A 27,285-nucleotide genomic window follows, 5' to 3' on the forward strand; every position below is an offset into this window, starting at 1 on the left:
GGTGAGTGCTGAACCAGAGGACACAGCTTAAAAATATGGGGTAGACCATTTAGGACAGAGATGATGAGAAACTTCTTCACCCAGAGAGTGGTGGCTGTGTGGAATGTTCTGCCCCAGTGGGCAGTGGAGGCCCAGTCTCTGGATTCATTTAAGAAAGAGTTGGATAGAGCTCTCAAGAATAGTGGAATCAAGGGTTATGGAGATAAGGCAGGAACAGGATACTGATTAAGGATGATCAGCCATGATCATATTGAATGGTGGTGCAGACTCGAAGGGCAGAATGGCCTACTCCTGCACCTATTGTCTATTGTCTTCAACACTTAAACAAAATTCTGCCGATGCTCAAGATCATAAATGAAAATAAAGATAGAGAGAAACGCAATAGCTTTAGCTGAGTCTGAAGATTCACATTGAACTCGAAACATAACCCTGTTTCTTTCTCCACAGCTACTGCCAGACATGCTGAGCTTACATCACTATAATCCATGGGGTCTAAAACAGGTTTTAACCTCCTAATTTACATATGTGAGGGGTCCAACATCTGTTCGAGGCAGCCTTTAGGGATGGTTGAAAAATATTCTGATCTTAAATTCAAAGGTGACATATACACAGGTGTATAACTCAGTGCTAAAGTCAGTGAGTGCTAAGAAAACAAGCGAAGAGTCAGAAGATGCATGTCCATGTCAATTCAGAAGCAAGCATCTGACATTGCTACATAACTTACATATTTGTCCTTGCATACAAAGTGACCTGACAGAAGTCATAGGGGTCTGTCAGCTCCAAAGTACTGAAGGCCTGATGTTTTGATTGAGTTAATCAGTGGGCATGCATGATCATGTGCCGAGACTGGATAATTAGATTTGTGTGGATGAAGAACCAAGAAATCTAGAGTCCATGGAGCAGACAGGATTGTGTAGAAACAATGGCATGACGATTGGGACAGGCATTCAGTGAGCTGCAATAATCAGTTTTACTTTATTAGGAATTTGTGCTGTACGGTTTTGCAATGTAGAAGGGGATAATTGGAAGTTGGATGTAAATAGTTGGGGCTCTAATATGATGCAAGTACATGGAAATTGAGTAGCAGAGATTCTGAACTCACTACTTAAGGCTTGAGGAGAGGACAAAGGATTAAAATTTTGTCTTCAACGGCGAGATTCTGATTTTTTTTCATCTTTACCCTATTTGTCATGACACTTGCTACACCAGGGAGAGGCATTTTCTGCCATTTGTAAACCATAATCTGATTTTTGGGAAAATTCTTTTAAACTTTTGATTTCATGAACAATCTGTCGGTTCTGTGACTCTTTTCAGTTTTACCTTCAGGCATCAAAGGATACAAGATGGGGCAGCAAAGTGACTCAGTGAGCACTGCTGCTTCATAGCACCAGGGATCTGGGTTTGAGTCCAGCCTATGGCGACTGTGTGTGGGTTTGCACATTCATCCGTATCTACGTGGGTTTCCTCTGGGTGCTCTGGTTTCCTCCCACAGTCCGAATATGTGCTGGTTAGGTGGATTGGCCATGCTAAATTGCCCATTGTGTCCAGGGATGTGCTAGTTAGGTGGGGTGTGGAAGCGCCATTGTTGGACTGGGGTGTGCAAAATCAGAAGTCATCTGACAAAGGGGCTACACTCCAAAAGCTTGTGATTTCAAATAAACCTGTTGGACTATAACCTGGTCTTGTGTGATTTCTGACTCGGGCCAGATGGATTAGCCATGGGAAATGCAGGGTCACAAGGATAGATTAGAGGGTTTGGTCTGGGTGGGATACTGTTTTGAGGGAGGGGGGGGGTGGTGTGCACTCAGTCAGCTAAATGGCCTGCTTGGACATTGTAGCGATTCTATGATTAATGATACTATGAAGATAGCTGATAGACACTACATAGCATATTATGGCTACTCCCATTCAAATGGGCACGTAACTATTGGAATTTGTCAGTATGAAGAGGAAAGGAAAACAAAAATTAGGTAAAAATAAAATTAATATCTGTTTCAAATGGAAGGGATTTCTAACTAGAATTGTCAACATGTAGCATTACCAATATATTTATAAATTTACAGAATTGTTGCCATAGGCTATTTGCAAAAATGTGAAAATAATACCTTGCGCAAACTGAACAGCCAAACTTTTTGAACTCAATAAAAAAATCAAGATAAAGATGAGTAGTGCTGTTCCAAATTGAGAAAAACAGTTAGTACACTTTTTTCTGCCAGATGTTATTTAAGTAACATATTAAACGGATTAACCTCTCCAACAAGGCCCCAAAACATATGACTTTTTATTGTACGTCACTAAAGGAGAAATATGCTTCTTAGTAGAGCTTGTCATTCTTAGCACTGTTAATGAAATTGGGTTGGAAGGAGGGAAAGCAGAACCAGATATTCTTGAGATGTTAAGATGCCTTTTTGAAAAAAGCCACATTACTGAAACAAATTTGTAAATCATGTACAGTACACAAGATTGTGTTTTTGTCTGCTATTTACTAACCTGGTGAAATACCTTGGAAAGCTTTTTCAGGCTATAATGCTCATTTAATGCATAGGTTTTGAATGGGGCTGTGTCCAAATTTAAACTTCTTTTTAAAATTAAAAGTAAAAGCCTCCCCTGGCCTGTTTACTTCTCTAAGTACTTAATTATTATTACTTAGAAAGAAAAAAATTAAGAATGCACAGATAGATCACATTTCCTATGTCTTTTTCTGGGTATTTCTTGCTAAAAGCAAAACCATACAGCAGAAAAGGAGTTAATTTATTCTATCATACTAATTATTCCCACTCCTTTTTTACAGCCTTGCAGTAATTTTATTTTTCAGACAGGTATCTGATATGTTGAAAATTAGTTGAATCTGATTCCACCATCCATTTCAGATCATAAATTACTTGGAGGAAAATATACAATATATTAATTTGTCTGCTCACCTCCTTCCCCATTTGTGCACCAGTCAGATATCTGTGTCTCCTCTAGTTACTGGTTTACCTATTCAAGCCTGTTGAAAGGTCTTGTTCTCATGTTTGTTCTCCAAGCATTGCCACTCAAATGTACAGAGTTAGAGTTAGTATGGATCGTATATAGGTGTTGACAATCTTGTTTCTGAGGCAGAAGACTGTTAAAACTCTGCTCCCAAGAGATGGATGTACAGTATAATCTGGGTTGACACAGCATTTCCTAAATGCTGCATTGTCTGAGATTTCATTCTTTGCAGTAACTTACTAAACTGAAAAGTGAAATCTACCTGTTTAGATGGACATTTAAAACTGTATTGAGGAGGCTGAAATACTGCAAAAAAAAAAGGGTGAGATTCTTAAAGTTAAGACTTAGTCATTGATTATCCAACTTCAGGCTACAATATTGAATCCAAATGGATTTTTAAAAAAAGTGTTTTCAGATAATGAATCTTCATATACTGTACCTTAAGTTTGTCATATCTATCACTCAGTGAGGAAACCTGGTGCTCCCGGTGGCGTCCTACAAGTTTGCATAAGGCACAGATCAGCTGATCATCCGTGACACAGTACATATTCACCTTTTCATCTTCATGCTCCAGACACATCAGTCCGTGGAGGTGAGAGTCCGGAATGGGCTCAATCAACCGGTGGCCAGTGAACGGCTTCTTGTTGGGGTGGGTGGCCCGGAGGCACCGGTCACAGTAGGAGACCTCACAGGTCACACAAGTCTTGATGGCATCTCGTGGTGGCTCTTGCTCACAGAACTGGCACTGAACCCTCTCAGAGGACATGGTGACAGGATCCTTGTACGGCCGGTCACGGCGACATTCACTGGGGGAGTTGGGTCCACTCAGCGAGGCTTTCTGAAAGCGATCAATGATGTTTTGCAGAGTTACATTCCGCTTCAAGCCCTCCAAGCCGCGATGGTTCAAAGAGATAACATATCGGCAGGTCGGACACTGGAAGGCAGCAATCGATTGGATCGTCTCGTTGGAGGTGCAGTGAGAAACGAGGATCCGGTGGGCGCAGTTAAAACACAAGCTGTGGGCACACGGTAAGAGCAGAGGATCTTCAAATAGCTCCAGACAAATTGGGCAGGTTAATTCAGATTCAAGTGTTTCCATCTTCAGGCAAAACAAACTTGCATCACCAGCGGTACCCAGGGAAGCTGGTCAGCAACCTACAAGGAGAGAGAGAGAAAAAAAAATCAACTTAGGTGGATCACACACCATTAAAAGTATGGCATAGATCTTTCCTTCAACTATGCCTATAATCTTAAAACAAAGGTCAAGACCACTATTAAGGAGCATTGGTTCTCCTGAAGTTCATTAGGTAAATGCCTTCCGTCATATGGGAGTGAACTTGAAAACCTGTGCTTATTGTTGGGCTGTCAACATTAATTTATGGTGTAAGTTTTAGAAAAGCAAAATAGATATGATAGGTTCAGGTTTTGCTCAGTTCCAAGTGACCCCTGCTGAAATTTCCATACATATAGATATCATATGAAAAGGGCATCAGCTTTGGGCTACTCAGCCTCACTTTGATTGAATACTGTTTCTGCCTGGCATCATAGGAAAAGTTGGACAAATTACTGAAGGGCTATTAGCATTCATTGAAGCCGAGCTCCAGAAAGTTTCAACATTCTGAATTGAGATGGTGGTGGAAAACTATTCAGGCACTGCGGGAGGAAGGCAGAGTACAGGTGTGGTGACTTTATGCAAAATGTTTCCACCAAATAGAAAAGGTCATAACAAATAAAGAGGCCATTTAGTCTACATTTACCAAACAGAGAAGAAAGCAACTTATTTTAAACCCAGTTCTCATCCTTAGCTTTGTAAATTACAGCACTTCAGGTGAGGGATAAATAAATAACTTGAGGCTTTTGGCCCCAAGCATCAAACCAGGCAGTACATTCAGGGCATCGATCAACTTCAGTTTCAGTCATAAAACCTTTTCTCAGGTCCTCTCTAATTGCTCTGCCCATCATCTTCAATCTGTGCCCCCTTATTAACTGATCTCACTGCTTGAGAAAACAGGTTTGCCTTCTTTCGTACACCTCAAAAGAATCCCCATCAGCCTCACTGATTCTAAAGAAAATTAATCTAGCCTATCCAATCTTGCCTCATTGCTGCACATTTCAAGCTGCAGCCACATTCTAGTAAATCTCCTCTGTACTTTCTCCAAAGCAATTGTACCCCTCCTGTAATGTTAGTGAAACATTAACAGGAAAGCTTTTTCAGTTTTGGGTGGAACGGCAGCCAATAGAGTGGTGTCTCATTATCATGAGAGGTGTAAGTGATCCCATGATGTTCTTAAACCAGATTCATACGATTAGCTTAATCATTAGTGGACAATGTTAACTGTAGGATATAACCATTTATTTCTTCCAAAGAAAGGCATAATTGACATCCTTAATGTATTAAAATAATTTAGCCGATAAGATCAAAGTTGGCCCCAAAGTACATAAAATCTTACACAGGAGCAAATATTGATATTTCAATGTAAACACAGAATCTGTAGAAAGACGCTGGGAAGGGCACTGGAATTATATTGCATCATACAGAAGTTCTGTCTTACTCAAGTAGGCTTGTGCCTGTTGTATAAAAGGAGAAAGTGAGGACTGCAGATGCTGGAGATCAGAGCTGAAAATGTGTTGCTGGAAAAGCGCAGCAGGTCAGGCAGCATCCAAGGAGCAGGAGAATTGACGTTTCAGGCATAAGCCATTCCTGAAGAAGGGCTTATGCCTGAAACATCGATTCTCCTGGTCCTTGGATGCTGCCTGACCTGCTGCGCTTTTCCAGCAACACATTTTCAGCCCTGTTGTATAAAATCAAAGTTCGAGTCTAATATGTTGAGGAAGTTAATGTATTTTTTGGGAATGCCATCTGTGCAGTAAACATACTAGCCTTGAAAGTTCCAATATTATTGGATAGCAGACAGATTGGGACTGTAGGGACAAGGCACAAACTGGTAGTAGTAAACTGTAACATACAGACACAAACAAAAATCATGTCTAATTGTGGGTGCACTACATGTTTGGAATGGGGGAGAAAACAGAAACAGGTTCTTACTGGAATAGAAGAAAAATCAGTTCTTCACTGAAATGATGCAAGACACTATTTAAATCCTTGCGAGTCTATGATTGCCATCTTAGACAATACCAGCTGCTCTGCCTCAATCTTTGTAGGGAGGATTGATAAGTGATTGAGTGCATCATTCTGCTTTTTTAAAATTGAAAGTTAAAAAATGAAGTGGAGAAGAAATAGCTGAGTAGTTGCTAACCTGTCCAATTTCCACTTTTCCTTCCTATAGTGAAGCTGCCTCCCCTCTTGTTAGTGTCTCCAAACACGCTAGCACACCATACACAGATACAGTCTGCTACTTTGTGCTGACTTGCACTCTCTTTGCATCAGCAATATTTTGGCTGGTATCTGTAATCAGCTCAAAGATTCCATTAAATAACTGAGAACCTTATAAAATTGAATAGTCTGTTCGAGATCATTGCTGATCTTTTGATCATAAGAGGTCAAGATAATCTTAGAGCAACCTCATTAGCACATATGGACAGGGAAGGCCATTTGGTCCATTCTTCCTCAACAACACAACAAATACATAACGCCACAACACAGTCACTGAACTGTCTACTAAACAAATTCCAATGTTTGTTGCATTGTTGAGACTGACAGTTCAGTGCAAATAATGACCCCAGTTTTTGAAGACTTTTCATTCACCAATCCTGATGCTTTTCACCAATTCGAACTGAAGATCCTTTGTTTTGTTTCAACTGAACTCAATATAATGTTCCATATTTGCCTTTTCTATACCATTTATTTGTACATTTCTATGAGTCACCTCTGTTATCACCATTCAAAGAAGAGCCCACAATTCTCCAACCTTTCCTCATAACAATTCTGATAGTAGAAATTAGCCTGGTGATCCGAGGAAACCATCTTCCTCAGTCAAAATTGGACATGTTATACAATCAAAATGTGATTTAACCAGATGAGTATTTTGCAGACGAACCTTCAACAGATAGAGTCATACAGCTGTACAGCATGGAAACAGACTCTGGTCCAACTCATCCATGCTGACCGGACCTCCTAACCTAATTTAGTCCCATTTGCCAGCAGTTGGCTCCTATTCTTCTGAACCCTTCCTATTCATATACCAATCCAGATGCCTTTTAGATGTTAGAAAAATACTTGAACATTTCATTTGCTTTGCTGATTGCTGCTTCTCAGTGACTGGATATGTCAAGTGCCAAGTCTACCAACTGTCAATATATCCAAATATTAACTATCACTTGGCTGAGTATCATGTCAAAACAATATAATCTGAAATTGTGAATCTGCTTAGGGGAGGCAATGCCCTTTAACTCATTTATTTTATGAATATGAACAGAGGGTGGCCCTAGAAGCAGGTTATACTTACTCGAGAGTGAAAATACATCTTGGATCAAAATACATTTACACTATTGAAGGAATGATTCTACATTGGACTAGGTGAATTGCTCAAGAGAACAGAGACAGACACGTTAGAACAAATAGCCTCTTTCTATGCTATAACTTGTTGATAATTCTAGTAAGCCAATCAAAAGGAGAGACCTGCTGGGTAAGTCCACTGAATCATAATAAGCAGTTGACTCATATAGACTGAACTGAACAGATGTTGAATTCAACCTGAGATATGTTACCTGTTACGTAATTTTGCCCACAGAGTTGGGGAACAGGAGGTGGTGTTGGGACTACTTGCTTGTCCTGGACCTGCTTCAGATTGGAAATTGATCAAAGTAATATTTGTCATGTGGTTGTACCCTTGTTGGAATAGGGACTCTCTCAAAATGACAATTAAGGGAGGCAGATAGCCTCTCGAAAGTCAGGGGATGGGTGGGAGGGGGAAAAATCAGAGAAGCACATGGGTAGGTTATGATCAGTAACTGGGAGACGACTGCAACAAGAGGATGATCTTTAAGACAGAAATTTAATTTTTAAGGAAAGTATGATTCCTGGTGAAACTACCAAATTACGTTAGGGGACCAGTTGTTTGTTTTCTTTGTGCAAATATTTACTGAGAATAAAGCCATGAGATTCCAGAATTTTTGAACAAACAAATTATGTTTTTATAAAAAGGGTTACAGAAGTAAAACAATAAAGTCTACATATACAACTCATAGTTAACACCAGAATTAGCAGGAAGTAATTATGATTTAACTCAGATAAACTGTGGTCAAATATTCAAGAAAGTATATCAAATAACAAATATGGTCAAGACAGATCTCTCAGATTTTTCAGCAACCCTCAATATAATGCCAAATTTGAAAAACTTTGTTTTCTTTTCAAGTGTTTCCAATTCTTTAGTTTCAAAGATCCAGCTTCCAAATCCCACCATTAACCACTTTGTCAGAGTCTTCCTCAATAACCACTCTCGTCCTGATAGTTTAATCAATTCCCTTAAGGCTGCATCCTTTTGGATTCCTGAGAGTGCTCTACAGCATTCCACTTGGGCACAATTCCAGTTCTTTTGCAGACAACTAGCTTCACTCAGCTGTTACTAATCCTGGGGTTTCTTCAAGTTCCAATGTTTTTCAGCTGGACAAGTAAATACTGAAGAGCCCCTCTTCATCTTTACTGACAGCTGTGCTGAATTATCAATGGAATCTCAAGGCTTCGTCCAAATCCACACTGCTCCAGGCAGTTCCCAGAGCTTCTCCACAACCCTTGCCTCAACTCTTAGCTGCAATCAATAGCTCCAACGACTTCTGAGAGTACTGCCCAGAGCCTGCTACAAAAGCAAGTTTCAGTATGAAGATATTCCTCTGCTGCCAACAGCCAGTCAAGTGGCTTATCTCATTCTGCTGCCATACTGCCATACAGCAGTCATGCTTTAGCACTACTACCACCCCACAGGCATATTCCTACCTGCAACTGTCCAGAAAGAGCAATCCAAAATTGCACACCAAATATATGCAGCCTCTCCCACTTTGTGCAATCGACGGAACATTCAGGAATTTTAGTGCTTGGCTGTCACAGATTTTTAAGAAAGTAAGTTTGTGTGTCTTAATATATAAAGATTGAACACCATTGTGGTTGGGGGTGAGAGTCCCTTTACAGTGCACATCCCTTGGCAACATATGTCAACAGGGAAAGCGTGTAGGCCTCAGTCTGCCACAGGCAGTTAATCTACCACCCCAACAACCAAAGGGTCTAGATACTAGAGACTAGCTGAAAAATTCAAGTCAACATTGGCCAACTGATCACTTATCCGGTAATCGCTGTTGAGAGAATACCCAGACTAATGTTGAACAAGTGCAGAAACAACCATTGTGCGACTCCCCTATTTCTTTTGTTAGGAAAACCAAATTGCTCTCAAAAGTCTCAAATGAATACAAGTTAATTGGGCAAAGTACTGATGGAAAGCCCTGTAGTTCATAGAACTGTACAGCAACAGGAAGAAAACAAAATTTACAAAAGGGGGAGAAAAGAAGAATTTGAAATATAAAAGACAAAAGGTAAATAATTACTGAGAAACAATGCACCCAGGAAAACCTGTCTAAATTTAAATGGGGAATCATTTGGTTAGACAATGGCCTGAACATAAAAAAGGAGAGCACACACAGGAAAGTAATTTTCAGAAATGCTTTTTAACCTTAGTTGACTATGTATTTAGAGGACACAGGTATATTCAACAGTAAGAAGGTTTGAGTTTTCAATACATCACTTCCAATATTTTATAGATTTTAAAAAATTATATGGAAAGCCAAAAGAGACAATTACATGTTTTAAAACTTTCATTTATCAGGACAATGGTTATCAGTTTGAATGACTGACCATGCATCAAAATTGCAGCTCTGGAACTAAAGCAATTTCTTGATAATGGAAAAACAAATAATAACAACGTTTATATTAAATTGAGAGTTCTATTCCACACATTGGTGCGATGATGGTTTTTGTGTTCTATTGATTTGTGCCCTGCAATGGTTTCTCCCTTACCCACTACTGTCACTAGTAGGTTTCTGTAAATGGTTATTTACATATTGTACATAATACTGTTCTGTAAGTGCATCCCTCTCTAGCATAAACTTTGCTGTCCTTTTTACATGGTCACTTACTTGTGCCTGATATCACTGATACATTACATTGTATATCACCATCATTATTCCTATTTTCATTATATTACACATTTAAATCAATATTAATTTGGAACACGGTCAAGAATTGCCTCTAGTTTAATACTATTTGTTACTGAATTATCAACCTCATCGCCAGAGCTGTGGAGATCATTGATGTGAGAAGTCTAAGTAATTGGAGGCAATCTAAGATTGGAGTTGAGGAGCATTTTATCTAATCTATGCTGCATCAAGTCTTGCAAAATTTGATGAAGGTAGTTTTGAGGACTTCTATCTGCATCCAATTCACACTACAACTGCTGTGCTAATGCTTAAATGTTGAAACTTTACTGTGTATTCAGTGTTGTACCTAATACAAGACTGTGTGGAAACACATTTCTCAGAATCTATTAAGTCAGAGCGCAGATACCGACCAAGGTCAAGTCAAAATCTCTCCCATGTGTGTTTGCAACCTTAGTAATCAAGTTCCTAAAATTTCACAGTTCAACACCACAATACAGTGCTTAATTTTACAAAAAGGGAGAATTGGAAGCTTGAAAATGTTCTCTTCAGATTTGGCCAAATATGTGCACCATAAAGCTTTCTAAAAGTAGAATCTCACATAATTACGTGATGTACAATTGTTTGTGCATGATTTGATTAGAAGCCAGTTTGTCCCAGGAGATAATCCTCTGGATTCTTTAGGAGAATGTGTTTGTGAAAAAGCTGTTTCAAAACCACAAAACATTCAAAACTCTGAATTTTTTTTTACATTTGGTAACCTTCTGGGAGGCTTTATACAACAAATTGTACTCAGCCTCAAAATGTTTGTCAATCTTCAAATTAGTTAAGACAGAAAACTTCCTTGCAGTCAACCAGAGGTTGGAGCAGGGGTATGGGGGAGTGTGGAGGGAAGGACGAAAGGGGAAGGGCACAAGGAACCCATCACAAATCACTTCAATATCCCAAATCTAATAGGAATATAATCAATATTTGTATTGTCTTAAAAAACAAATCAGGGTATACATGATGTAATAGACATAGCATTCATGAGTCTGATGTAAATTTAGATCAGATTGTTTTAAAATAGTTCCCTTTTTTGCTCAGGATTCCTAGAGAAGAAACTGTACAAGGGTGTCCAAATTCACAAGTTAGCATAGTCAAAACAAACAAATCACAGAAATAGAGGAGGAATAGGCCACCTGACTGTCCCAGTTTGCGCTGGCATTCAATATGACCATAGCTTATCAAGGAGCTCAATACCCTAATGCCACCCTCCCCATATCTCTTTCGGCACAAGAGCTATTATAACTACTTCCTTCTTGAAACCACAATGTTTTGGCCCCAACCACTTCCAGTGGTAGTGAATTCCACAGGTCACCACTTTGGGTGACAAAAACTCTCATGTCAGTTCTCAAAAAAATAACCCTTATATTTAAGCTACAACCCCTAGTTCTGGACTCCCCCACCATTGGGAATGACCTTCCTGCATTTAACATGTCCAGTCCTGTTAGAATTTTATGGGGTTCCATGAGATCCCGCCACTCCCCTCTCTATTCTTCTAAATTTCAGTGAATACAATTCTAACAATCTCTCATTTGTCAATCTTGCCATCCCAGGAATTAATCTGGTAAACCTTCGATGCACACACTCCATAGCAAGAGCATCCTTCCTCAGATAAGGAGACCAAAAGTGAACAGTATCCCAGATGTGGCCTCAATAATGCCCTGTACAATTACAGCAAGACATCCTTGTCCTGTATTCAAATTCTCTCGCTATGACACCCAGGTCTCATTGAACATTCCTGCCTCTCAATTTACAGGCATTTAAATAATAACTTGCCTTCCTATTTTTGCTACCTAAGTGGATTACCTGACAGTTATTACCTCACATAATCAGCCAGGCATTTGTCCACTCACTCAGCTTGTCCAAATCACACTGCCACATTTCTGCATCCTCCTCACAGCTCACCTTTCCATCCAGCTTCATGCCATCTGCAAATTTTGAGATATTACATTTAGCTCCCTCATCTAAACCATTAGCATATATTGTGAAGAGGTGGGGTACTAGTTCTGATCCCTGTGATATCCTACTCGTCATTGTTTGCCAAAAGTCTATTTATTCCGACTATTTCCAGTTTGCTAATCAGTTTTCTACTAATTTCAAAAGACCTATGCATTTTATTTTACACACAAATCCTCTTGCTTGGAAGTTGGTTGAAAGCCTTCTAAAAGCCTAAATAAACTACATCGACTGGCTCCCCCAATCAAATTCAGCAATTGACAGTTTTGTAAGGGTGGCTGCTGTAAGAAATGAAAATGTCACAATTTGCAATGAAACAAAAATCTACTGAAAATACTCAATAGCTTTGGCAATGTTTCAGTTTAGAGAAAACTATTAGTTGTTATATTCATAGGGGTCAGATCCATCATGTTCTAAGTGAGAAAGTTAAATAGGCCAACAATATTCTCCCACTTTTAAAGATCTCTTTTCCCAGCATATGTCAAAATCATAAACAGAGCAATGTATTAGAAGCTTAGGCATTCCATTCTATTCCCAAGATAGCTGCTGCCTTCATTTTCTACAGCTTAAGAAAATATTCCGACTTATGTCACAGACATAATACAGGGAGATCAAAAACAGTTCAATGAGAAAACAGAGTACAGAACTATTGTGTTAGATCATCATTCCATAACTTTTTCCATCGCAAATATAGCTAGAAAATCAGTGGCAAGATCCCTTGAAGTTTGCCTGCCTTACTTTCCCTCCACACCGAATTGGCTTTTATTGAAATATAATTTTCTGAATATCAACTGCTTTTGAACAAATGATTACACTGGCCATACTTCACATGTGAAGACATGTAGCAAGCTATTTGACCATTTTGGATATTAAGTTAAAACTCAATCCTGTCCTTTCTCCTCATTCCCATACATGCACACTAAACAGTGATATCACCTAATAGTTATCAGAAGCTTAGAAATTGGATAGGTTTTCCAGAAGCTAATTGCAGTATTACTGATGCCATTGAGCAGATTAGTTGATCGATCCATATACAAGGATGGAATCTGGAGCTTTAGGATCTGTGTAACTCAATTTCACAATAGTCAATATAAGTGCCAACTAAACTGTCAGGGACAGTTTTTGTTTGAACACTTAAATCAACTTCATTGCAAAGGAGAAAGTCATCCATGAAACACTGGATTTATAATTGTTGCTCTTTTACATAAAAAATACCTGATCATAATCTGGGAATAATATAAATGAACTATTTGTGATGCGAAGCAAGTACCACATTTGAGATAGGAATGGAAAAGGGAATGTGTGCACTGTACGCAAATTAAAGAAGAAAACTTTAATTGCTTTACCATCTTGACTAAGCATCAATTTTTGTGATAAAAACAGAATGTCAAGTTGATGCTGATTTAATAGATATGAAAAATGTAAGCAGATAATGTCAGCAAAATGGATGAATAATTTGCATATTTTTGTTTGAAGAAATCTTGAGCGAATGGATGTTGCAATCTACTATCCCATTGTCTCTTCACTTATAGGAGTCCAGTTTTCAAATCAAATCCACCCTCATCCTTCTAGACTCTAGGTGCAAATCTAGAGTCCTCAATCGCTCCTCATATGACAACTGTTTCATCCCTGGTATCATTCTTGTAAACCTCCTCTAGATCCCCTCAAAGACCAGCACATCCTTCTTTGGAAATGGAGCCCAAAACTGATCACAATATTGCAAATGGAGTCTGACCAGAGGTGCATACAGCCTCAGCAGTTAACCTCTGCTCTTGTATTCTCACCCTCTTGAATTGAATGACATTGCATTGTCTTCCTAAATTTTATTGCTGGAACAGCACAGCAGGTCAGGCAGCATCCAGGGAACAGGAGATTCGACGTTTCGGGCACAGGCCCTTCTTCAGGAATTCCTGAAGAAGGGCCTGTGCCCGAAACGTCGAATCTCCTGTTCCCTGGATGCTGCCTGACCTGCTGTGCTGTTCCAGCAATAAAGTTTCAACTTTGATCTCCAGCATCTGCAGACCTCACTTTCTCCTTGTCTTCCTAAATGTCAACTAAACCTGCATGTTAACCTTAAGAGGGTCATGAACAAGGACTTCCAAATTTCTTGGTGCTTCAGATTTCCAAAGCTTTTCTTCTGCCAAAAAAATGGCGTACACCTTTATTCTTCCTATCAAAGTGTATAACTCACTTTCCCACACTGTATTCCATCTGCTACTTCTTTGCTCACTTTCCTAGTCTGTTCAAGTCCTTCTGCAGCCTCCCCACTTCCTCAACAATACTTGTCCCTCCACCTATCTTTGTCATCTGCAAATTTAGCAACAGCGTTTTTTTTTTGTCTAGATCATATGTAATGTGAATAGTTGTGGTCCCAACATTGACTCCTACAGCACTCCTCTAGTTACTGATTACCATCCTGGAAAACACCCTTTTATCCCCACTCTCTGCCTTCTGCCAGTCAGCCAATCCTCTATCAATGCCAATACCTTGACCTAACACCATGGGCTCTTACCTTTTTAGCAGCCTCCTTTCAAATGCATCTTGTCAAAGGCCTTCCAGAAATCCAAATAGATCACACCCACGTTTTCTTCTTTGTCTAATTTGTTCATTACTTGTCAAAGAATTTTAATAAATTTTTCATGTATGATCTCTCCTTGACAAGGCCATGCTGATTCAGCCTTATTTTACTATGTGCTTCCAAGTACTCCACATTTGAGTCCATTATTACCAATGAGATTGTTACCAATGACTGAGATCAACTAACTGGCCAATAACTTCCTGTCTTCTGCCTCCCTCCCTTCTTAAACAGGGGTGTTTAAGCTACTTTTCAATCCTCTGGCATCCTCCCGACTCTAGTGACTCCTGAAAGATCACAGAACCACCAATGAGTCATAGAGTCATAGAGACGTACAACACGGAAACTCATCCATGCCGACCATGCTTCTACAATCTCCTGTGCGAGCTCCTTCAGCTGGGGTGTAGACCAGCTGGTCCATATGGTTTATCAACCTTCAGACCTTTCAGTTTCCCCAGCACCTTCTCCTTACTGCTTGCCAGTACACTTAGCTCTGCACCTCCACCCACTCCCCCAACCATTCTCTTGAAGTTCTGATATGCTGCTGGTTCTTCCACTGTGAAATATTTTTCGGTTACTCTCTGCTGGTTTTTAAAGGCTTCCTAATAATCTTCACTACATTGCCTGCTTCTCCCAATTTCCTTTCTAAGACATGGTTGCCTTGCTCTCTTCTTAGTGTGTTTCTTCTTCCTTGGGATGAATTTCTGTGGTGCTTTCTGAATTATCCACCGAAACTTCTGCTATTGTTCCTCCACCATCTTTCCTAGAGACCAAAAAAACTGCAGATGATGGAATCCAAAGTAGACAGGCAGGAGGCTGGAAGAACATAACAAGCCAAATAGCATCAGAAAGTGGAGAAGTTGACGTTTCAGGTGTAACCCTTCTTCAGGACTAGGGGGTGGGTGTAGGGGAGGCAGGGCAAGGGTGTGAAGTGGGGATAGGTGAAGACATGTAGAGTGCACAACCTGGTTGGTCAATGGGAGGAATGAATTGGGTTGGTGACAGGGAGCAATGGAAAGGAGGGGAGGGGCTGGGAAGGGAGTCAGAGGATGGGGAGGGAGGTTATTTGAAATTGGAGAGCTCAAAATTGAGTCCTCCGGAATGTAGGCTGCCTAGGCAGAAGATACGGTTCTGTTCCTCCAATAGTAGGTGTGGTTTGTCTTGGCAATGGAGGAAGCCAAGGCTGGTCATGTCGGAAAGGGAGTGGTTGGGGGAATTGAAATGGGCTGTGACTGGGGAGGTCTGGTCAGCCCCTGCAGGCCCAGCTGCGATGCTCGATGAACAGTTCCCTGAGTTTAATGTTTTGTCTAATGTTTAATGTAATGTAGAGAAGAAGACCACACCAGGAGCACCTGATGCAGGAAACCAGGTTGGAAGAAAAGCAGGTGAACCTCTATCTCCCGGGAAGGACCGTTTGGGGCCCTGGATGGAGGTGAGGGGGATGGTGTACCAGGAGGTTTTGCATCTTTTCTGGTTGCAAAGGAAGGTACCTGGGGGTTCGGTGGCAAGGGTAGTATGAACCAAGGACTGTCGGAGAGAACTGTCCTTTGGAAGGCAGAGAAGGGTGGGGAGGGGAAGACGTTCTTGGTGGTGGGGTCTAGTTGGAGTTATTGGAAGTGTTTGAGGATGAGGTGTTGGATGTGAGGCTTGGTGGGGTAGTAGATGAGGACAAAAGGGGACTCTGCATTGGATTGGGGGGGCAGAGCAGTAGAACAGTGAATGGAGGTGGTGCAGCAGAGGGCTGTCTGGATGACGAGGGAGGAAAAGCACATTTTTCAAAATAGGTAAACATCTGGATGCTTGCAATTGGAATGTCTCCTCGTTCAAGCAGAGATGGAGGAATTGTGAGAATCTTCCCTGCCACGCTCTCTTTCAAATCAACTTTGATCAGCTACTCCTTCATGCCTTTGTAGTTACCTTTATTCAATTGCAATGTGTTACATTTGATTCTAGCTTATCCCTCTCAAACTGCAGGTGAATTCTCTAATACTTTGGGTCACTGCCCCCAGGGGTTCATTCAGCTTAAGCTTCCTAACTATGTTTGCCTCATTACACATCACCAAATCCAGAAGTGTCTGGTCCGTTGAGCGCTCTAGCACAAGGGATTGAGTTTCAGAACCATGAGGTCATGCTGCAGCTGTACAAAACTCTGGTGTGGTCACACTTGAAGTATTGCATACAGTTCTGGTTACCGCATTACAGGAAGGATGTGAAGCTTTGGAAAGGGTTCAGAGGAGATTTACTAGGATGTTGCCTGGTATGGAGGGAAGGTCTTATGAGGAAAGGCTGAGGGACTTGAGGCTGCTTTTGTTAGAGAGAAGGTGGTTGAGAGGTGACTTAATTGAGACATAGAAGATAATCAGAAGGTTAGATAGGTTGAACAGTGAGAGCCTTTTTCCTCGGAGGGTGATGGCTAACACAAGTGACATGAGGGATGATAGATACAGGATAGATGCCAGAGGTAGTTTCTTTATCAGAGTAGTAGGGGCACAGAACGCACTACCTGCAACAGTAGTAGACTCGCCAAGTTTAAGGGCATTTGAATGGCAATTGGATAGACATAGGGACAAGAGTGGAATAGTGTAGGTTAAATGGGCTTCAGATTGGTTCTACAGGTCAATGCAACTCCAGGGCTGAAGGGACTGTACTGCGCTGTAATGTTCTATGTTCTAAGGTGCTCCATAAAACCATTTTGTAGGCATTTTGAATCCTTTTTGAGATCCGCTAACCTGATTTTTCCACACTCCCATGATTATTGTAATAGTGCTCTTTCACATGTCTTTTCTAACTCCTGATTTATTTTCTATCCCACATCCTTACTACTGCTAAGAGGCCTGTACATAATTCCCATCAGGGTTTTTTTTAAAATAAAACCTCTGCAGTTCCTCACCTTCACCCACACAGATTCTAGCTTCTGACCCTAGATCACTTCTTGCTGTTGCATAATTTCATTGCTTCCTAACAAGACGATCCTGCCCCCTCTCCCTGTCATTTTGGTACAAAGCATATCCTTGAATATTTAGTTCTCAGCCTTGATCCCCTTGCAGCCACGTCAGTGATACCCACAACATCACACCTGGCAATTTCAATCTGTGCTACAAGCTTATTTACTTTGTTTTGTATAATGCATGCATTTAAATACAACACCCTCAGTTCTGCATTGACTGCCCTCCTTCTCAGTTATCTCCTTATCCGTTGTGCCTGAAGTAAGATTCCTGGCCCTTTCCATACTCTGAGGAGAAAGTGAGGGCTGCAGATGCTGGAGATCAGAGCTGAAAATGTGTTGCTGGAAAAGCGTAGCAGGTCAGGCAGCATCCAGGGAACAGGAGAATCGACGTTTCGGGCAAGAAGAAGGGCTTATGCCCGAAACGTCGATTCTCCTGTTCCCTGGATGCTGCCTGACCTGCTGCGCTTTTCCAGCAACACATTTTCAGCCCTTTCCACACTCTGTCCTATTATATTTTCTGGAAGCTTTAATATCTGCTGAGACCCCACTTCATGCTTTTTTTAAACATACGACTGATCTTTAGTTTAAATCTCTATCGACAGCCCTAGTTATGCAATTCGTCAGGACTCTGGTCCCAGCATAATTCAGGTGGAACCCATCCCATGAAAACAGCTCCCATCTTCCCCAGTATTGGTGCCAGTGTCCCACAAATTCAACCCATTTCTCCCATACCAACCTGAGACTTATGCATTTATTATTTTAAACTTATTGAGCCCTGTACCAATTTTCTCACAGCTCAAGTAATAACCCAGAGATGATTACCTTTTCAATCCGCTCTTTCATTTAGCCTCTAGCTGTTCACTTTCCCTCAGCAGAACCTCTATGTAGATTGTTAGTATCCAAGTGGACCACAACAACTGGACATTTCCCCTCCCACTCCACGTTTCTCTACAACCCAAAAGAAATATCCTGAAACTGAGCACCAGGCAGGCAACCCAACTCTGGGGTTCTCGATTTTGGCCACTGAGAACAGTGTTTATTGCCCTGACTATACTATCTCTGATTACAACTACATTTCTCTTTTCTTAGTGAATGGCTGCCTCTACCTTATTGTAATATCCAAGACCTTAAGAGGATTTGATAAGGTGAATGCTGAAAGGATACTTATTGCTTTTGGCAGAGAATAGAACTAGGGGATGGAGTTTCCAAACAAGTGGTCTTCCGTTAAGAAAGAGATGAGAACAATTCTTTTCTCTTTGAAAATTGGGAGTCTTTGGAATTCTATCCCAGAGAATGGAGGAGGCAAGACCATTGAATATGTTCATGGCAGAGGTAGATAGATTCTTGATTAAAAAGGGAATTAGGGGGTATTTATGGTAGACAAGCAAGTGGAGTTCAGTTATAACCTTATCAAATGGCAGAGCAGACTCAAAGGTTTCAAACTTCTGTTCTAATTTATAAAGTTTGTTTAATGAAAAGCACTTACTTTTAGCTTTATATACACATATGGCACAAGTCCCGTACATGAGGAGTCAAGAAAATTTTGTTACATAGTTTATGAATTTTAATGGTGGTCTTGCCCCATAATTCTCTGGTGTTCAATGAGAGAGACATTTTCACTTTTTTAAAAATCTTTTCCTCTGTGCTACACACACACACATAAGAGAGATTTTCCCAATGTCTACCAAATTATTTGAAACAGGCGTACTGGCATATTAACCCAACGTGCTTTTTTTAGGAATGAGGTCAGTATGTTTAAAATTGTTTGCTGATCATCTATGCAACTTTATAGTATTTATGAATATGTTTGTGTTATTTGTTTACAACTTGATTCCATTTCTTCCACTTTAAGTGCAAAATATGGGAATGACAGAAGTTGATTAGAGAGGGCTTGTAATGCATAATCGCAGCAAGTTGGGCTCAAGAAGATTATAGTAGTAGTAATGGGCAAGGATAAAGAATCTCCAAGTCTGTGTGTTGATGAAAAGGAGCCTAATGATCATTTCCACTCTACAAATGATAGGAAACAACAATAGTGAAAGTGAGAACAGAACAAAACTTGGGGTTAATTGCAGTTTAAGTGTAGCTTTCAAGGTGCTAGCAAGGACAGAATTAAATGTGAAGAGATATGAAGAAATATTTTTGGGAGTAATGAGCAAAGATGAAAAGTGCGGAATAGAAACTTGAGATTTGGTGGCTTAGGATTTGAAGCTGAACTCAGTTCACAGCATTGATGCTCAACGTGACACCACCAAGTCCAGTTTGAGTGAACCACAGAGGGGCTAGAATCTGGAGCCAGGCTGTGGAAGTTTCAACAGGAACTGAACAAGCAATAAAGTTGAAGAGTAATTTTGTTTATGCATCAACTAATGTTACAAGAAGCAGGCAGACATATATGTCTGCAAATCTAGACTAGCAATAGAGAAACAGATCAGTGTCATCAGCATAAGTGTGGATGCTGATTGCTCATGAAAACTTCTCTATTTGAGAAAAGACAGAAACCATGCATAGGGTCTTTGTATCATAATCAAATTTCTATTGTGAAATAAAGGAATTCCCATTAATACAACTTTTGTACTACATAAAATTCCTGTAGAGTTTACCATTTTACGCAAACCCCACTCAAAAAAACTGCACAATAAAAAGACTATTTCTTGTCATGCACAGAATACTAAGAAGAACAATGAGATACAAGTTGTTGAATTTGAACTGTGGAATTATTAACAAAATGACAGGATAAGATTTTTACAATAATGATGCACATACTTAAAACCATTGTTTATAAAATGTCAATGTTATATCCAGAAATCTACATGAGAGAACCTAACTCTTGACATGGATAAAATGCTAAATTAGTGTGAACATTTTTGTCCTTTTAAAAATGGACACTTGTTGGAAGTATATAGCTTTCCTATGTGTTTTCTGGACTCAAATGCACCTGGCTGTACTAATACTCATGTCAAAATACATGCTGGATCAGAAGGAACCTACAAGAATAAAGTTAACCCATTGAATAGCAACAAACTGGTCAAACTGATGTAAATAACATGCTGTGGACTAAGTTCAACACTAGACTAATTTTATGATTTGATTTGATTTGATTTATTGTCACGTGTATCTCGTTACAAAAATACAGTCAAAAGTGTTGTATAGTGTTACCACTATACGTCATTTTAAAACATCAAAAAATAAACTAAAACAATGAATATAAATGCAGAAAAATTAAGAAATAAAGCAAGTGTTCAACTTTCTACTTGTTCTTGTTAAGTGCTCTGCATTGGGCCATGGAGCTGTTGGCCAGGTAAGAGTCTGTTTTGTCATGTCACCGCTGCTGGAATGAAAGTCACCACTCTTCGGTGCCATATCACCTCCAATGACACCTTCACCACTTTAAAGCCCTCACTGGACCTATCCATGCAGATGCCAATAATGAAGCCAGGTATAGCACTAATGCAAAGTCAACACCACTGCCACCATGGGTCTGCTTCGAGTCCACCTCACTGGTGCAACCACTGTTGGCACTGGTCTTGTACTAGGTCCAAACTCGTTTCTGCTGCTGCCTTCACAAATATGCACTGGCTGCGGATGCTACCAAGAACCTCAAACTCGTCTCCACCACAGCAGCCATGGGCCTACTCACTGCCGCCTCTACCATCACTGTGACTGAGCTCTTCCAGAGGAAATTAAAATAAAATCGATAAAGAAAAAAAAGAGAAAAGAAAAAAAGATTCAAAAAGAAAAGTGGATGGAATGGATGAGCCCTGGGATCAGAAGCCCTATTCCACTGCCTGCTGAGAAATTGGAGGTAAAGTGCTTGAAGGCTCCAATCACTGTGCATCAATTCAACAAATAGACAGTGCAAGCAATGTCCCTTACAAAACAGAAAGGGAGGCCCAAAAATGCAAACATGGAAGAGCATGGGAGAACATTAAGAAAAATTAAATATCAAGCAAGAAACGAGTCTGAATAAACAGTCTGCCAAAAAAAATGGAGGACTACATTTAGTAAGGTAGGCATTGATTGTTAGTTGGATCTTGTGTTTCACTGTTCAGTTTACTTGAGCCCCTAATATATAGGCATAGATTAAAGTTGCAGTTGTATATGAGGAAGTATGCTTGTAATTACAGGTATTTCAAGTAGGGTAAAGATTGGATCTTATTTAGGCAATAGATTATTGATGATAAATAAGCAATTGGTCACAGACTTATCACAGACCTAAAATCTTGATGTGCAAAACTTAAGCTTAACCTCTCTTACATGCTACAAGAGAAAAAATATCAAATATGGTTGTGAACTAGCACAAATGCTAAAAGAGAACGCATACAGAGTACATTGTTTGAAGCCTGACTATAAATATTGTCAAGAAGATTAAATTTATTCCAAATATTATTAGCTGGCCTTGTACATTTAAAAAAGACACAAAGAAACAAGTTAAAATAGTTGCTAACATGTCTGTAGTCACATTTCATATAATGGAAATTGGAGTCAGGGAAAAACTAACTGAGATAATGGCATCCCATAAGATGTGAAGGACTCATTTCTATCTCATCAAGATGGAAAGATTGATCATTCAGGAGTCAACATATGAGACGTGAAAACATCAATCACCATAACTATCAAAATGCTTTAACTGAAACTTAAATTGGAACAGGGAACATACAAGTTACTGCTCTCCATCTCCTTCTACCATAGGAACTTTGAACCTGGCCGTGTTGAAACACACAAAAAAATTTACCAATAGTGTTACAGCAGACACAACCACTACCAAAGGTAGCTGGATTTCTCTAACAGTGATTTTCAGGAAACAAGGATTTGAAGTTGTAATTCATATCTTTCAACTGCTTCACTGAAGAAGCAAATCTGAAGTTAGTGAACTCTTATTGATTTCACTTTTTCCCATAAAATTTACATTTTTAATTTGGCCAAGTTTACCCCATTACTATGTAAATCAATCCATTTTGTGTACATTACTGGAATGTAAGTTTTTGTATTTATATAATTTTAATATTTCCTACTTGTGGGCGTTTTTAGCATGATAAAGCTAACATTGATCATGATGTGGAGGTGCTGGTGTTGGACTAGGGTGGACAAAGTTAAAAATCACACAATATCAGGTTATAGGTTAGAGGAACTGGGATTTACATAAAATGGTTTGCAGATTTCAATTAATTAATAGGTGATTAAAGACTTAACCACAATTTAGGTTTGTTCCATACATTGCATCAGTTGTATAACACTTTTATCTTTTACTGTAAATTCTGTGCCCTATGATCCTGCCCTAATAGCTACCTGATGAAGGCGCAGTGCTCCGACAGTTAGTACTTCCAAATAAACCTAGTGGACTATAACCTGGTGTAGTGAGATTTTTAACTTTGATCATGTTTAACTCAAGAATATAGTCTGGCTTAATTCATATAAAATTGCAGGTTGCATATTGAATTGACCATGTTATATATTGTTTTAAAACTCAAAAACGTGTTGCAGTGAAAAACGATTGTGAAAAAATGGTAGGAAAACCAGTCTACCCTTTTTCACCTGGTCATGACAGTAGCCTATATATTGCTATACCACTTTGTTAGATAGGTACATTGCATTCAAACAGAATTTGCAATAGTGATACACTTTAGGCACCAGATATGCAATGCATGATTGCATATTCCTTACAGGAAATGGAAGAACTCAGCAAGAAGCCATACATTCTCTAAAATACTATCACACAAGAAAGTGTTCACACCAACATCCTGTACAACCTCAATATGATGTTCCAATGATCTGAACACAGGCAAGCATGCTAAATGCCTTCTTAATCACCATGCCCACATGTGACACAACTTTCAAAGAATTATGTATCTGAACACTTAGGTCTCCCTATCTAATAACACTCCCCAGAGCCATACCATTAACTGTATAAGTTTTGCCCTTGCTTTACCAAAATGCAACAACTCACATTTATCCAAATTAAACTCCATCTACCACTCCTCAGCCCATTGGCTCAATTGATCAATAGCCCTTTGTAATCTTAGATAACCTCTTGTACTAATTTTGGTGTCATCTGCAAACTTACTAACCATACCTCCTAAATTCACAGCCAAATCATCTATAAAAATGACAAATGACTGTGGACCCAGCACTGATTCCTGCAGAACACCACAGGTCTCAGGCCTTCAGGCTGAAAAACAACCCTCCTCCACCACCTTCTGTCTGCTACCATCAAACCAATTTTGATCTATTTGACAAGCTGTCCCCAAATCCCATGTGATCTAGCTTTACTAATTAGTGTACCATGTGGAACCTTGTCAAAAGTTTTACTAAAGTTCAGGTACACAACCTTTATCATTGCGTTTCTTAAAAATATGACCAATCAAATTTGTGAGGCATGATTTCCCTTGCACAAAACCTTACCTTTTCAAATCCTGTCTCTCAGAAGTCCCGCCAACAACTTACTCACCCATTGTCAGACTCAATGGCCTATAATTCCCAGTCTTCTCCTTACAGCCTTTCTTAAATAAAAAGCACAACATTAGGTACCCTCCAATCCTCTGGCACCTCACCCATGGTCAAAGATGATACAAATACCACTGCTTGGACCCCTGCAATTTCTTCCCTAACTTCCCACAATGTCCTGACATATGCTTGATCAGGTCCCAGAGATTTATTAATTTTTGTTTTTTTAAGACCCAGGTTCAATTCCTGCCTCAGGTGACTGTCTGTATGGAGTTTGCACATTCTCCCAGTGTCTGCATGGGTTTCCTCTGGGTGCTCCGGTTTCCTCCCACAATCCAAAAAGATGTGCAGTTTAGGTGAATTGGCCATGCTAAATTGCATTAGTCAGGGGTAAAATGCAGGGAAACATGTCTGGGCAGGTTGTTCTTTGGATGGTTGGTGTGGACCTGTTGGGCCGAAGGGACTGTTTCCATAAGACCATAAGACATAGGAGTGGAGGTAAGGCCATTCGGCCCATCAAGTCCACTCCGCCATTCAATCATGGCTGATGCGCATTTCAGCTCCACTTACCAGCGTTCTCCCCGTATAATGTGGACTGTTGTCAAGACGTTATTTTTTACTTCCCAAATTCCCTAGCTTTTCTCCACTATCTTTCGCCACAGTGAAAAAAACCTGACATGAAACATTCACTTAGTATCCCCTCCCATCTTCTGTAATTCCACACATAGATGACCTTGTTGATCTCTAAAGGGCCTTATTGTCTCCCTAGTTGCTTTTAATGTACTTATATAATCTCTTTGGATTATCCTTAAGATTACCTGCCAAATTATTAAGTCATATATGTTCTTTGAAATTATATTTGAACTCACCGATCAAAAATAACTTCCAACTTCTCAAAAAAAATGTCACTTTCACAGAACTAAAACAAAAATCCATATTCAGTACTGGCTGGGGTGGACAATGCCTGGGGGACTTTTCTTGTTGTATGCATGCAAATGGTCAGTGTGAAATTCTAGAGAAGTGATTTATTAACTTTTGCCCTGATAATTGCAGGAATTTTCTATAAGCAGCAAAAGGATCCATTCAGCATTTGATAACAATCATTTTAAATTTAACAAGGACAAAAACAGAAATTGCTGGATAAGCTCAGCAGGTCTGGCAACATCTGTGGAGAGAAATCAGGGTTAATGTTTTGGGTCAAGTGACCCTTTCTCAGAACTCTCAAACTTAACAAGGGTTCATTTACAAAGATAAAAGGTGACTATCGTTTTAAAGCAGCAAATAAAAATGCTTTGGATTTCTTTATGCCTACTGGCATGACATTGTCAAAATGAATGTTCTGCTCTTGGACCTGTATATGTAAAGAAACTGCACAAAGTAAATCTTTATATACAAATGAAGTGTTATTTTATCTTCAACATAGATATTGAGAGTGTGTCAATATTCTCCAACTTGAGTGTTTATTGGGTTTGCTGTTCCATCTGGCTCGGTTTGTTCTGCAATTAGCAAAATCTTTTCCCTGGGGTCGGTGAGTCCAGAACTAGAGGGCATAGGTTTAGGGTGAGAGGGGAAAGATATAAAAGAGACCTAAGGGGCAACTTTTTCACGCAGAGGGTGGTACGTGTATGGAGTGAGCTGCCAGAGGATGTGGTGGAGGCTGGTACAATTGCAACATTTAAGAGGCATTTGGATGGGTATATGAATAGGAAGGGTTTGGAGGGATATGGGCCTGGTGCTGGCAGGTGGGACTAGATTGGGTTGGGATATCTGGTTGGCATGGATGGGTTGGACCGAAGGGTCTGTTTCCATGCTGTACATCTCTATGACTCCATGAATTATTCATTGTATTTCCCTCACAACAACCATATTCTATCAAAATAGTTATCCTGGTCTCATTTTCTGTGAAATGACACCCCTAAGCATTGACATAACAGAAGTTTTCAGTAGCATTGATAATATCTACACACAACCAAACCTCACCGGTCAGATAACACTAACTAACCTGCTGTTTGTACGGTTTGTGATGCCATGGGAATACAATAGTAAAGTTTAAAATGCTGCCTAGACAATTCCACAATCAAATAAATTGGTAATTACTGAAAACTGTTTCATGCTATAAGCTCATTACTTTCAAGGTCAATTATAATCCTTCAGTATAAAACAATTTTTAATCTCAACAGTTTTGGTCACATTAAACTAGATAGCTGTTACTGGCATAGATCCACAGACATCAGTGGTAAACATTGAACTCCTGAACATAAAACTTGATTTTTCTTTTCCTTCCTACTTTCCTCCTTTCAATAACAATATGACTGCTGCTTTGGAAGATACCAATGAACACAGCACAGATCAGGAGTTGAGCCTAGGAGCTTCTTGTCCTCATTGTATTACTGCAGAGCCCTTCAAAAATGATTCACTGGAGAAATTCCTTCACAGTACTGTTAACATTGGAACCTACCAATCATATGTTGGCTGCAGAATCTTCTACAGTTTAACTTTATACAACACGTCTAAAATAGTTTCCTTAACTGGCACAGTTTAATTTGCAAAGAGATTGCTACACAACATAAATCTACTTCCCCAAAATCGATCCCTGTCATCTGCATAGTCTGAATTTCTCCTGACTTAATTGCAGTGGAAGGGGATGAAGAGGGTGAACATAGAACAGAGAACACAGAACAATACAGCACAGAACAGGCCCTTCGGCCCACGATGTTGTGCCGAACATTTGTCCTAGCTTAAGCACCTATCCATGTACCTATCCAATTGCCGCTTAAAGGTCATCAATTATTCTGACTCTGCCACTCCCGCAGCCAGCGCATTCCATGCCCCCACCACTCTCTGGGTAAAGAACCTACCCCTGACATCCCCCCATACCTTCCACCCTTCACCTTAAATTTATGTTGCCTTGTAACACTCTGTTGCACCCGGGAAAAAAGTCTCTGACTGTCCACTCTATCTATTCCCCTGATCATCTTATAAACCTCTATCAAGTCACCGCTCATCCTTCGCCGTTCCAATGAGAAAAGGCCTAACACTCTCAACCTATCCTCGTACGACCTATTCTCCATTCCAGGCAACATCCTGGTAAATCTTCTCTGCACCCTCTCCAAAGCTTCCACATCTTTCCTAAAGTGAAGCGACCAGAACTGCACACAGTACTCAAACTGTGGCCTAACCAAATTCCTGTACAGCTGCAACATCACTTCACGACTCTTGAATTAAATCCCTCTGCTAATGAACG

At 39.9% G+C, this 27,285-nt stretch overlaps 1 protein-coding gene across 9 annotated transcripts in view; it reads right to left on the reverse strand.

The window, feature by feature from the left end:
* Nucleotides 1–27,285, reverse strand: part of mid2 (midline 2) — a 244,722-nt gene that overhangs the window by 108,816 nt on the left and 108,621 nt on the right. For 7 of the 9 annotated variants that reach the window (XM_043704700.1, XM_043704702.1, XM_043704705.1 and 4 more), the window contains one exon: nucleotides 3,413–4,128. In XM_043704700.1, the coding sequence (XP_043560635.1) occupies nucleotides 3,413–4,072 (660 nt within the window). In that variant the 5' untranslated portion in view covers nucleotides 4,073–4,128. Of the gene's footprint in view, nucleotides 1–3,412; nucleotides 4,129–6,109; nucleotides 6,121–27,285 lie in introns of those variants that run through there. The other 2 variants (XM_043704701.1, XM_043704708.1) reach the window with 2 other exon arrangements.

The sequence above is a fragment of the Chiloscyllium plagiosum genome, chromosome 15 (assembly GCF_004010195.1).
Source record: "Chiloscyllium plagiosum isolate BGI_BamShark_2017 chromosome 15, ASM401019v2, whole genome shotgun sequence".
NCBI classification, from domain to species: domain Eukaryota; kingdom Metazoa; phylum Chordata; class Chondrichthyes; order Orectolobiformes; family Hemiscylliidae; genus Chiloscyllium; species Chiloscyllium plagiosum.